The sequence below is a fragment of the Vanellus vanellus genome (genome assembly GCF_965231255.1).
Source record: "Vanellus vanellus genome assembly, chromosome: 5".
NCBI lineage: Eukaryota > Metazoa > Chordata > Aves > Charadriiformes > Charadriidae > Vanellus > Vanellus vanellus.
Genome location: NC_138910.1, coordinates 24,205,310 through 24,219,776, shown reverse-complemented (window position 1 = coordinate 24,219,776; position 14,467 = coordinate 24,205,310). Strand labels below are relative to the sequence as shown.

The 14,467-nt window shown below is 35.7% G+C and overlaps 1 protein-coding gene across 4 annotated transcripts in view; it reads right to left on the bottom strand.

The window, feature by feature from the left end:
- RAPGEF4 (Rap guanine nucleotide exchange factor 4) overlaps nucleotides 1-14,467 on the bottom strand; it is a gene marked incomplete at both ends in the record, with an annotated part of 155,879 nt that overhangs the window by 122,189 nt on the left and 19,223 nt on the right. For all 4 annotated transcript variants that reach the window (XM_082483726.1, XM_082483724.1, XM_082483725.1 and 1 more), the window contains one exon: nucleotides 8,685-8,831. In XM_082483726.1, coding sequence (XP_082339852.1) covers nucleotides 8,685-8,831 — 147 coding nt within the window. The remainder of the gene's footprint in view (nucleotides 1-8,684; nucleotides 8,832-14,467) is intronic.

Below are 14,467 nucleotides of genomic sequence, written 5' to 3'. Positions count from 1 at the left end.
TAAAAGGAAGCTTCTAAGGGCTTACTATTTTTCTCAAGAACCTGGAGAAACCAGTAATAATAGATTAACCTTTTGTGTAACGAAGAAAAAGCACGAGTCATCTGAAAAGAAACCAAGGATTGAGATGATAACACTGACCAGAAGATCAAAAAGGATCAATCTCCAAAATAACCTCATCCACGTATGATCCCATGGTTGACTTTAGGAACAGACAGTCTGTGTCAAATGCAAAAGTTTAGAAGTGTAAGCAAAGCCTTATGCAGATGATCACTTTGGTATCCATTCTAAGGCAGGGAAGGACACTGCCAACCACAAATTCAGTTAGAACCACAGCTCCAGGCAATCTGACACAGAGGTTTGACAAGCTAAATATTAATTTAATGTAGTAATATATACACATAATACATATTAGATAAATAGTAGATTATATACAAACACATATCTACAAAGACATAATTCTGTGTTATGCATGTTTTCGCTCTGTGAAAGATGAGAATGAGACACATATTTGATAGTTAAAATATATGTTGGTGAAAAAAGCCAGAAACCATTTTATAAGCTTCAAATCTTATGATTCTTCTGAAAAACATTTTTACCTAATAAAAATGAACTAATGAAAGACCAGAAGTTTGCTCCCTGAAATAAGATTCATAGGCTCCCAGTTGTGCTTTGCAATATATGTTTTTGCCATTTAGCACATCATGCTTAGAGATACCACATTTAATAATACAATCTGCTGAGGATGAAAAGCACTTTCTTTGCTAATAAAAAAGCTGGTTATAGAAAGTGCAAGTTTGGCAGTAAAGCTTCAAAGAAAAATAGCAGCCTCAAAAACATCTGCAGACTTTAAGTGTATTCATTTCAGTTTGTCAGATGTTCTTCTGTAATTTAAATATTTTAGGAATTAATCAAAATAATATCTTTTCTTGAAAATCGGTTGAATTCGTATTTTTCAACTTTACCTCTAATCACGATAAAATATGAGAAAAACCAATAAAGACATTACTTAACAGGGAGACTGACACGCTTGCTGGATGTTTCTATTTCTTTTTATCCAAGAATGAACCTCAAATAAGTCAAGCTTTCTGCAATATAATTTAAGACTCTTTGAAGTGCTAATAAACATATAAACATTTACAAGGGCTGTAAATAGGAATGACAGTATAGTTTTGCACAGTGTCTGGTATAACAGGATTCAACAGGGGCTTCAAGCTGATGGGCATTACTACAGTGATACAGAATTATACCTAAGAGAAATGACATGCTGGTATGGTTTAAGAGAGATCAGGTCTCCAAAGCCTTATTCCACCCCCGCATAGTGATCAGTGACACAGACAAAAAACGTTGCTATTTAAATAGATTCAGAATAAACAGGGAGACTGAGGTGCAAACTGATTGTAAGGATGACATACAAGAACATGCACCAGGAAAGTTTGTTTCAGAGAGACACGAGGAAGGATCAGGCCTTTCCAATCAGCTTGTTATTTTTCAATCTTTTCAGTCGCTTCAGGGGTGTCTGAAGTGCCTGTGTCTGTCACCTTAAACCAAGGATATCAATAAAGAAAGGGAAACTCCCAGAGTTAAAACTAACTGGATCCCTTGATCTTCTGCAGAAATTCTGCCTCATTGACAATATTGAATATCGTACAAAATGGCACAGCAAATTATTTGAAACATTGGACAATTATTGACTATAAACTTTTCCATCATAATGCCATTATTTAGAAAAGAACACATCATAGCAAGATTCTATCAAAAGACCTGTACACTTCCATCAGTACCTATCACGCCAAGAGGAAAGCTGCATTACTGAAGTGAAAATCTAGTTCCCAGATATGCTTTTCCACTGCCAATGGCCCGGAAGATTATTTTAGGAGATACAGTCATAAACAGTGCTTACAAAATCTGTATTCATTTTTTAAAACGTTACGTTATTAATACACCCAAATGAAAGCAGCAGTCACTGTGTTGCTATGCTGACAAACATGGCTTGTTCTGATGGAAGTCTGGCTACCGAGGATAGAATACTGTTCCATACTTGTTTAAATCTGCTCTACCAGACAGAGCATTAAAATTAGAAATGTTTGGCAAAGCAAAGCAAGAGAAAAAGAACTAAAACCATATTACAGGATGGTCAAAACCAATATAACAGCAGCACTAAAGGCCTGACCCTGCTCCTACTTAACTCCATATATATCAAAGCAATTGTATTGTATTCACTTGAAATATACCCAATTCACACCAGCAAAACCGAGAGCACAATCTGGCACCACTTCTTGGTGTAATAACAATTTTGGAATCTCTCCCTGCTACTAGCTTGCTTTATCAGTATTAACACAGAAGGTATGAAGGTGGGATGTTAGTTACTTTCAAAGCTTTGCTCACATCTCGCCAATTCTGTGTTTACCATCATATTCTAAAGTTGGGGAGGGGAGGAGGACTCTTTATATTCCTCCTCCTTCCATGTGTTACTCTAGGAAAAAATCTCCTGCTTGCCTATCACCACTTCATTTTTCAATGTCTCTCACACTAGATCTCTTTCTTTTTGCATACAAATTTGAATTAGTCATCAACTGAAGATTTGCAGACAGCATAAGGCAACAGATTCCACACACTTGGGTCCTTCCACGTTTTCCTTCTGTGTTGTATTCTGTATCTGATAACATGGAATAATTCTTCCTTATTCTGACAAGATGGCTATTTGAGTGGTTGGTGAACGCAGTATTCCAGCTACCTTGCAAATGCAGGCTACAATTTGATCACACTTGCATTTCTCAAATAAAACCCCATTAGAGAGACAAATCATCAAGGTAGAGTTTGAGCAGCCAATGGAGAGTGACATGAAGCAGGTGAAGACAGCTGAATGTTCCATGACAACCTTTTTATACTTTTGTGGGTCTCCAAGCACTTCACTATTTTAAATCACATGATCATCCATCCTGCAAAGCTAAATATTCTGTATTTTATTAACTATAGTTTTATACCTCTACTATGTTCACCTATGGGAAATCAGTAAATCAGAGCAAAGACTTCTGCAACTGATTACTGGGTAATAAACTGGCAGAGTAGCATACCATAAATCAAGTTGATAGTTTAGGGGCTGGACATGAATCTGATTTTTATTTGATTCCCCCCTCCCAATATTTCATTTCTAAGATCAAATTTAATCTCTCACTTAAATGAGCTGGAAAGAAATACTGGTATGGAATACTCATTGGTGAAAAGGTGCATTATAAAGTACTGACATTTACATGAGATTCCTAATACTCCTTAAACATGTTGAAGTATTCAGGAGTCTTCCAGAGAAAGAAGTAAGAAAATTCTCAAGTAACAATGTAACATATATTTTCCAGCAGCCTAAGGCAAGGAAAAGGCTGCCTCTCTGAAATGTTGCCTGCTACACCACACTGCAAAACACCTACATGAGATTTAGTAACATACTTTGATAAATAAAGTACTTACAGCATGGCCAAATGGATAAATCAAATGAAAATCCTTACATGTTCATTTTCATTAATGTATTTTTACAGTGTCTTCATAATTCCTATTGCCATAATCCTGATGCATAAAATGAGGCATAAGATTATATTATACCCTGATACAAGGGACACTATTAGATATACCTTAAAAAGACAAACTGATATTACACAGAAATGCACTGAGAGCTGTGGTGTCAATTCTGATGAACTTAAGCCTTATTCAGAACTCTCACTGAAGAGTGCTACAACGTTTAAGTCAGCGTGCCATTTCATACACGTATTTCCTACACAGCATTCCACTGAAACGGCATGTAAAATTTCTCCTTTTCTGACAGAGGATCAGTTTTTAAACTAGCTCATTAAAAACTAACATTCACAGTATTCAGAAAACAAAGACGATAAGAAAGCTGCTTCTCCCAAAGCTATCATTTCAGAGCCGTGAAGTCTGCTGAGGGCTTCTGAATTATCATCAGATGGGCAAAAGCAGGAAGCAAGTTACGCTACTGCTTATCAGACTACAAGACGTGTAAGTGCCGTTGAATATGAATAAAAAATAATTAAAATATTCATTCTGACCTTATAGGGGCCAAGATTCCCTCTCTCCAAAGTTACTGCATACCGAAGTAATAGCTGTTCTTCATTTACTTGAGATCAAATGTTTCTCAAGGCATGTTCAGTAACTTCTAACATAATCTTATTCCACACAAGAGGAAATTGGTTATTTGTATGTTATCCAAGGAAGGCTGAGTAATTCGCTGCGGTAGGAAAGACCTCTAAAAATAAGTCACCTCTCAGCAGATTCACTCCCTTCCTGTCTGCTTTTGAATCAGTTTGCAACTGCATGAAAGGACAAAGCTTGAGGTTGAACTACAGAGAACTTCTGTAACGATAACACTGCTCAAATACATTCATTTCACTCCTACTCAGTTTAAAAGAACCCAACTATTAGGGGTGGAGCAAGCCAGTGACCCAACAGGATGTGCATGACCAGAGGTCCTCGTGCGTAGCCTTCTGCTTTCATGTTTATTTTGGGGTGTATTTTCCTCTGTGCTTTGCAACAGGTTTTTGGGCAAGGTAGCTAGCACCACACTAACTCACTGATGCTAAAGAGGGAAAGCAAGTTCTTACCCACACAGAGTACCTCTTCGTACGGATTCATAGAGCACCTTGGAAGTCTACAGTGTTGTAACATTTTTCATGTTTGTTAGTGCTCCTCAGAGATGAGAACCAGGGACAATCGGTGCACAGAGGCACATCACCAGTGACTCCCATATCCTCCTAGAGTTTTTTCATCAGGGAACAGTGTTCAGCTGTGTGAGAACCTAACCAGAAATTTCATCACCTCCAATCTGCTATAGCAGCCATTGATACAAACAAGTCTCCAAGGATGAGTAAGCTTAGAAGTTCAACAGATGTTCCCAAACAGGATGCTACTTCAAGAGATATAGTCATTAGAGAAAAAAAACTAGCTCATTTCAACTGGCAATTGTTGTTAACAGGACAATATCATTTGTTTTGGTCAGCATTCCCTGACTGTTAAACATGAAGGTCATAGAAAAAAGGTTGAATGAGTATGTGGTTTGGTATATTACAGAAGGCATCTTATTATGTTTTTAATAAAGAATATCTATCTTTTCTTCAAGGAGTATTTAATGGTTTAGTGGGACTTGGCAGTGTTAGGTTTATGGTTGGACTCAATGATATTAAAGGTCTTTTCCAACCGAAATGATTCTATGATTCTCTATTTATAAAATTGACAGAAAAATAGCAATAAAAAAGAAAAAAGTGTGTTTATAAGTAGCAATCTCTTTTTTTTAGATGTAGATCCAATTGTAATTGTACCCAAAGAAATTAATACACTTTGTTGTATATTGCGCATTAAGCATGTTAATAAGCCACATCTGGTCTGTGAAACACTCTATCAATACAATTGTTTCTTAGCGCAATACAGCTAAGACAGGAAAACTTACTTTTCAATTTAAACAAAACTCAGAAAAATCTGTAAATTCATAATATGTAGTTTACAGAATCTCTTTAATTCATAATACGTCGTTAAAGATATTCTGAAGCTTCTTTCTAAACTTACAAGTAACTAAAATAGGTATTCTATCTTTCTTGCTCTTAAAATCTAGTTTCAGGATTTATACTAAAATTTTCATAAGCAGTATAAACGGATATTTATTTGTCTTTGAAAGAACTGCATATATCTGTGGTAGAAAAACATTGTTGCAAACATGAACTTCATCATCAGTAGGTTTCAGTGTTAATAAATTTTTACTATAAAGGAAGATAGTTCATAGCTCTTAGTCCTATCATTTCAGATTAGTTGCATAATAAATTGAAGTCAATACTGAATCAATTTATACTGGTTCATTTTCAAGATTGTATTCACAACCTAAAAATAAAAATAATATTAAAAAATGCAGTCTTGGAATTTCCATGCTCTGTATGCCAAAAATCTTTAATCAGCTAACAGAGAGATTTCATTTGTTCTTTCCCTCAAAAGAGGGAATAAAGTACATTTCCCCAAAAGTAAATTTTGGAAAAAAAAAAAAAACACCAAAAAAACACACCAAAACTTAATTATATATAAAAGGTATTTTTTGTACTTCTATTATTAAGCATAAAAATCCTTCATTCATAAAAGCATTAACCATTTTAAGAATTCCAGTCCTAGAGTTTATTTAGGTTGTTCTAAAACTACATTATTTTGGAATTATTCTACTTTTTTTTTTTTTGTTAATGGAGAAACTGCTTCTTTCTGGAATTAAATTTTCATTATCTGGAGAGCTGATATTTATATGCACTAGATTTTAGTTTTAACCATATCTGGATTGTAATGACACTGACATTGTTGCCTTTTCTCATCTTTCCCATGGTACTACTGATAACAAATACCTGTGATCGAATAAGAAAAATTATCTGAATGGCATGCCACTGTATCAATAACAGTTTCCCCATATGGGCTTTGTCACAGCAAAGATATATGAATCTTAGAATAAGGTATACAGAACAACACAGCATCCATAACATAGCAAAAAGCCTCCCTGAACAAGAGTACTTACTTTTCTTCATGGGAGAAAAAAGTATTTACTTTTCTTCAGATAACAATAATATACGATTGCTGCTATTGCTAGTATATTTTAGGAAAATAATTTTCTGTCTATTTTGACCATTCTCTTTATCATATCTTAGGTGCAGTTTATGTAGGCTTTGGGATTAGTAAGGAAACAAATATTGCCTTGAAAAAAAATGAACAACTTAATTCTACCTCAAACTAAACAGCAAAGCTATATTTCGTGGCATAATTTTCCACTCACTAGGAGCACAGGGATAGCCGCCTTGAAAGAAAGTACAACAAAATACATGAAAAGTTCACTATAAAACTGTACAAAAGGCAAAGAAGCACCACAAAGCTAAACTGTGGTCTGTGACTGACACCTGCAGCATCTGTGACATGCTCTACTGTACAATTTCATAAAATCTGCAACATACCAGATGTGCATTAATGCTCCCTATGATAGCTCCCAATACTTTGAACAGACATAACCTTTTCCAAAAGCATCTATCATCAAAAACTAATCAATATCAGCCAAATTATTAGAAACAACATTGTAGTAGTGATTAAAGAGCAAATGACATCGGAATTTTTGTTTTAAAACAACTCTATGTTTTAAGGTTCAAACTTTTTAAAAAGGGAACTTGACCTCAACTCCTCCAGTATTTCTCAGATGAAACTAACAATCTCTGAATGCTTAACAGGAAAATCATATACATAGCAGAAATTACTCTGTTTATACCAACTAAAAGTGAATTAAAAAAAATAAGTTACTTGAGAAACCTACAATTGGATTTATTCTCCTCCATCATCAGCTTTCAAAGTACTATCTACTTTAAAAAATTCTGAACACTGGCAAGAGTAGCATGTGTTAAAACAGATGAGACCACGGGCATATTTAATCTTTTAATGCCAGGGTCTAAAACTATAATGCAGCTCCTGTAGAGAAAAATGCATGAACTGCAGAAAAATATTGCACTGTGAATTTCTTCAAATTTGCTATGAGACTTTACTAGCATTTTATTTTAGCTGTAGACATTGCCAAAAAAAGGGCACAAATTATGGCTATGTAATTCAAAGAATGAAATCTGATTGTCAGAGCATTCAATGGGAAGCATGTTTCATTCACACATTTCATGCCTTGGTCATGCTGCACCATGGTCTACGCTCAATGCAACATATTTGTAAACAGGCTATTTCTGTTTCCTCAGTCAGCGTAGCTAGTTGTGGATTTTATTTTCTTTCTGATAGCCTTACTTTAGTACTGCTCTAGGACAATTATTTGGAGCACAATACTGCTCTTTCTCAGGAAAAGAGAAAACCAAAAAAAATCCATCTGTTTGCACTTAGGAGACAAGCTGAACTAAAATGCTACAACCAGCATCTATTTCTTAAATGCAGTTGGTGTCCCTAGATCTGCAACTTTAGGACACTGTCACACCATCTGACAGATCTACATAACATCTAAATTTGTACAGTCACCATTTAAAACAAGCTGGCAGTAAAAACTGGCAATAGTGTAGGCCAGGCCAATACCATGCCTTCCAATTCCCAGAACACGCTTCAAATCAACTGTTATGCTTACAAAAATGCAAACCGATTGAACTTAGCACAGTAACATGTTAATGAAGTCTTCTCTGCATGGATATCAAAGTACACACAGATTACAGAATGAAGAACCTCAGCAGTACCTTCTCCACAAAGGAAAGTTTTAAGGGAATTCGCACGTAATCAGTAACTTAATTTTTAAGTGACCTTCAAATTCTAAACCCCTCACAGGTGGCAATGAGACAGGAGTAAAGGAGAATAATTTAAAATATCAGAGTATATTAAGGACAGACTCTCCTCATAAATGCTGGCAATAAAAGCAAGTTCAAGGCTAAACAAACAGTATACAAATAAATTCCACCAGAAATTTCACATAAGTTATTTCATTAGAAGAAGCCCACAAGAAAGAAATACAGGAGCTTGTAATCACACAGAATATGAAGCACTAAAAAGAACTAAAAACACTTTCTTTTTTGTCCAAACTAATTTAAAAGAATCATTACTTTGCTTGCGGTATAAATGTGCTTATATTTCATTAAAAACACTTAAAAGGTTAAATCACTTTTTTCTGCATAAACTGCAAATAAATCTGAATTTACCTCCCAAAGTGCCTTAAAGTCCTTCTGCTCAATTCGAAGGAGCTCGCTATATTCTCTGGTAACGATGGTAGCATGGCGAGGAGTGTTATCCAGAATGGACTCTCCAAAAGCAGTTCCTATTCCCAGAGTGCATATTGTCACAGCATCCTTTGAATTAAAAATAAAAGGACACACATTAAGTATTCCAGGATGTTTTAAGAGTCTTTATGTCACATTTGCTAATAGCACTGCCTTCAGATTCTTCAGCAATTTGCTTTAAAAGAAAATTAATTTAAAGTGCCAACAAAAAAATCAATATGCTTATTAACAACACAGGAAGCTTCAATGTGGAAGCAAGCAGGACTGCTGTTTTCTGTGACCATCACTTGAATTAGACATTTCTGTCTGCAAAGCAGAGAACATGAGTCACCTTCAACTTTGGAAGAAAGTTCTGACTTCTGTTCATCTACATCTAAAGACTTTTGTGATGATGAGATCCTTTAGAAATGTCGGAGGTGATCAGAAGATAACTAGCATCAGAAATGCAATCTTGGAATATAAATTTCTGCCCTATATAGGCTACCTTCATCAGAAAGAAAATTTGACTGTTATGTTTTCTCAGTAAACATAACTTTCAATTATAATATTCTCTTGCATTTATAATGCATTTCTTTGTTGTACAGGGTTTGCACACAATACATTTGTACAGTTTAATCAACTCTTGGCCTTTCTGTTGAAAATGCCAGTAAATCTCTCAATTGTTAATGGATGCCTGCTGATTAAGTGCCAGATTAAAAAAAAAAAAAGTACCTTTTTTTCACATAAATTGGGGATTTCAAGAAAACTACTGGAGTCCAAAACCAACTAGAACAGAGTATTCAGGATGGTCCCAAACATGCAGTAAAGTCCACTTCAAAAGAGTCTATCTGAGCACATGCCACTCATGTGATGGAAAGATGTCTAAATCACCCCCCCTTGGCCAGGAACTCCTCTGTAACAGTTCCAACATAAATTATGAGCTATTGCAGACAAAAAAAATTAAACTACTAGAAATTAAATAACTTGCTGAATCAAGATCTTCAGATACATGTTCTATTTTAAGCTATGTTCCTGAGCACAAACTTGAAGCTGAACACTTACGTATGTCTCTTTCAAAGTTGGGCCTTAACTGACTGTATTTTGAGTAACAAAAAAGAAAAAATAGCAACAGCATTAAAAAATTTAAACTGATACAAACTGCATTGTACTAAGGAAATCATACATGTACACAGACAAATACACCTAAACATATATATACACATGCTAATTTTATCTGATACAACATTCGAAATACAGTTTAATTCTAAAATGTAGGATTCACAAAATGTCTACAAAAATAAAAGCAGAAAATTTTGTCATCCCATCCACTACATCCTTGTGGCTGATAATCCAGGAGAGATGCATAAGCATATTTCAGCATCATTTTCTGTGTTTAAAATGGCATTCTTTTCCTTTCATGCATCTAATAAGTGGTAATAGGCAAATGTTATTAAGATCGAGTTAGTAGCTTTATAATCGCATTACAAAGACAAATGCCCATAATAGTCCAGTTCCCTGAACCATAGCAAATTGCTTTTACACAGATATAACCATATAAAATTATGTGTTCAGGAAAACAAAATCAGTTATGTCTTAGAAAAGATCTAGGAAGAATTTACTAACTCTCAGAAGTAAATTTTCAAGGAAGGCAAATATGGACAGGCACTGTTTAAAAGAAAGAATATTTGGGAATGAGCACCTAGGCACCTAAACAGAAGTCTCTATAAACAGCCTATAAATACAGGCTATACATGAATGTTCTGCCTTAACAATCTTACCTTTCAGAGCTGAAACACTATGCTACCATACTCACAATTGCACTCAAAGGATCTACAGAGAAAATGTGCCTACTGCTCACACAAAATTTGATCTCCGGGTCTCCAATACACTATTCTCAACTTCATGTAGAAAGTTCAGATAAAAGGTCTCTGTTTAGGGCAGAATAACCAAGTAGGTTGGCAGAAAAAAGAAACTTTTCCACTAGGTGGATCATAAACAGTATTTACATCTTCCAACTTCTTTCTCACTCCCTTCCCTTCCTCCAAAAAAAATAAATGCCTTTGAAACGCTTCACCTTTTTTGATTCTTTACAACCCTATAGAATATATCTTTAAAGACAGAATAGAGGAGAAAAGGAAAGGTGTTGGTTAAGGAACTACTTCCTAAGACAACTTCTGATTAGGCAGCTGTTCAGCCTGAGAAATGAATTAACATTGTGGGGTGTTAAGTCAAGGAGCTAGAATGGTCCTATCTACATTCATTAAAGTCCAGGCTTCTATCAAGTGAAAGTTCTTTCAGTTTTTTTCCCTAGCCGTCATTGCTCTCCATAAAGATGCAGTTTCGCACCCAGCTAGGGAGCAAGCCCATGTGTCTTCTCCAAAACTTCAGAGCCCCATTTTCTCTCTGCTCCTTGTTTATGTATCTCCAGCCTCCCGGGGAATCAGGTGTGCTTTTCCTATTACGCCTGTTAACCTTACACTCAAGAATCTCCTGCTGTTCACTGGAGACTTCAGGAGGATTGCTGGCAGCTCAAAACTCACTTGCTGTTCCCCTCTGCAATCCCAGAAGCAGCAGGGGGTTTTAGCTGCTGCTAACCAGCTAAAATTCACACAGCTATTTAAAAGGCAGTATTAAAGACTTTAAAAGGTGAGATTGTTTCCATTGCTATCTGTCCTCTGAACACACTATAAAATGGTTCATATCAGAGGCTGTTTGTGTATTCAGTTTCACTGACTCTCACTGGCAGGTGAGACACATGCAGTGAAAGAGTTGTTAAACCTCCACCCCCATCAATCTAAAACATTATTGAATTTATAAGACCATTCTATGGAATGGATGAGAACCAGAAACAAGGCTCTGCCTTATTCCCTCACTCACCATCACAAGGCACATCCCTGCGTGCTCCTCCCTGACTTGTGACACTTTATTTTACATCCTGGCAAACAGAATTTTTGTACTGTGTGTAAAAAAAATCATGGTGTCTGAAAGAGAAATTAAGAAAACAGGAAAAAAAATATGAATGCTAGGTTGAAAGGGATTGGGCACTCTTTGAAATTTTAGTTTATTCAGTATTTTGAGTTTATAAGAGAGTTGATGCAGCTAGTTTGTCTTTAATTTCATCATTTTCCTACACCTTGTACCTCTGCACCTGTGACCCTCCAGGACTCCATACCATCTCCATGTTTAATTGGAGATCTGCAAAAGCTGGCATTTTGAAAAGTTTGCTTATTATTACTTTGACACAGTTCAGTTTGTCCTCAGCAAAAATTTCTTTGTATAACAGAGAAATCGAAGTATACATGTGAAAAGTAAACTATCTATGAAGTGATTTTCCTGTTACATTACCTCCACTGGAGTATGTTTCGGCCATTCAGACAGGAAATCCTTATCAAACTACTTTTGAAGATGACATAGAAATATCTTCCCACACTAGAACTGCAGTTTTCCGACGTATATTACGTCATCCTCTTTACACAAGACAAAGCGATTTGCTTAAAGGAGGCATTATGCTTCTAGAAAGACTGAGAACAACTTCTCTTCTATTTCCTAATTAAAATACTTACAGATCAGATTAACTGTACTGTAATAACATATTCATTATTTCCATACCTTTCTATCTGATCCTCTGAAAGCTACCTGCAATATCCTGGACTTTTTGCTAGGTTACCTGGCAGATAGAAATGAAATTATTTTTCTATTTATTAACTTTCAATAAGCTAAGTTCAAAACCAAAATTAGTACAACCATGACACTGTGGAGCTCAGCACAGGCCAACAACCCTGCTTCTCAGCTGAGTAAATTAGTCCAGCCAATCTCTCTGTTATAACAGGTAGAGTGGTTCTCATGCTCAAACTAAATAATTTAAAACTAGCTTGGGCATATTTACACTACACTACAGACTACAGTACAGATCTATGTTGCAACTTCACATAGGTTATCTCCAAAATACATAACGGCTATTTACATGCATACATAATGGCAATTACATGTAGAAAGCAGTATTGCAAGCACTGTCCAGTTTAAATCCCTTTCCTTATTTCCACTTCATCTTATCACATACCTCCTTTGTCTTCAGTTTCAAACAGCCAAAAAATTCTTCCCTTTCTTATGTGGACATCTGAACCTCTTACTTCACAGTCATTCTTCTCAACAACCCCACTAAGTTATTTGGCTTTTGATCCCCAGTCCTCTGCACCTTCCCACAACTGACACTGCTGTACCACCCAAGCACCCACAGCTCCTCCTTTAAAGCTTTAATGAAAAAGGCTAATTGTTTGTAAAGTCAATGCCCTGTGTTCAGTTTGGTCTGGTTTTAAAATCTGATCAGCTTAAATAAACTCCACCCAAACACAGGCAAGATAACCTAGAAATGGCTCCCAGTACACACTATGATTCAGCTGGCAGACTACAGCAAAATTGCTGATCAAATTGCTATTAAGTCTTTGTCTTTCTTCTCTTCATTCCTTCTCGTTTTATCAGATAGGAATATAAATCTTAATCATTTGGGGTAAAAGGCTCTCAATCTAATTCAGTAAAACACAATGCTGCAGAATCTATCAAAGAAGCCACACTGATGCTTTTGTCATAATGCATTTATTTCCAGCTTTATTCTGAGACATTACCAACAGACATCCTTCAGAACCTGATCATTTTAACAATAGAGTTAAAAGACTAAACATACACAAGGCAGGCAGCAGTATTTTAGGACAACACCAAACTAGGAATATCTCTAAGAAGAACTTCTATTACTATATAGCTTGGTAAGTACCAGTGCCAAATAAAAATTAAATTCAGAATTTATTCATCACTGAGAGTAAAGACCTCTTTCTGATAATCTAAATGATGCATTTTCTATTTATTTTGAAGGCAACTTACTAAGTCTTTGTGTGACTTTTAAGTACAATATTTATCAGGGTATTTGTTACAAACAAGTTGAGGCAAGACCAAAACAGTTCATTACACTTACCTCTGCAATTCATAGTGTGACATTTTTACCTTAAAAAAAAAAAAGTCCTCTTCAGTGTCTTCTTGATCATTGAATAGCCAGAAAATTCACAAATAACTTGTATAGAAAGCAGACCAACCACCACTCAGGATGTACTGGATGGGTAATCCTGTCAGAACTCTGTATTGTAAATTGTAGTGTCCCATTTCAATGGCAAATGAAATTACCATCACGACCAGCAGCAACTAGCATATTTTACTGCCTCAGTGGAACAGAACTAACAGTAACAGAGAAATCTGCTCTGGTCAAACTCTTTCAAACAGGTATACTGTAAATACTTGAATGTGATTTTCAAACTAGCCATTTTAGTATTAAATAGTGCCTGTACTCAGTTTGTTATGTATTCTAACACTGCCCTCTTGTGACATAATACAGTTTTGCAAACAGTTGGATTGTTCCAAACCAAGATGAAAACAAGGCTTTATGTATGAGATCCTAAATACATGTGTTTGTGTTTATTAAAACATTTAAAAGTCTTGACCCATTAGTGCATTTAGATACATTTTCTAGTGCAAGACATGTAACAACATGCCTCTGTAGGAGCAAAGGCCATTAAGACTTTCTTAGTAAGCATCAATTGCACAATAACTTGCTGCACTTTTAATGGGAGAAAGCTACCAGACACCAAAGGTGGCTGCATAAAGAGTTAGCACATGGTAGCTGCCACACAATGCATTTATTCCCAGGCTTGCTGAAATTTAATTTCCCCAAGTAGACAGGT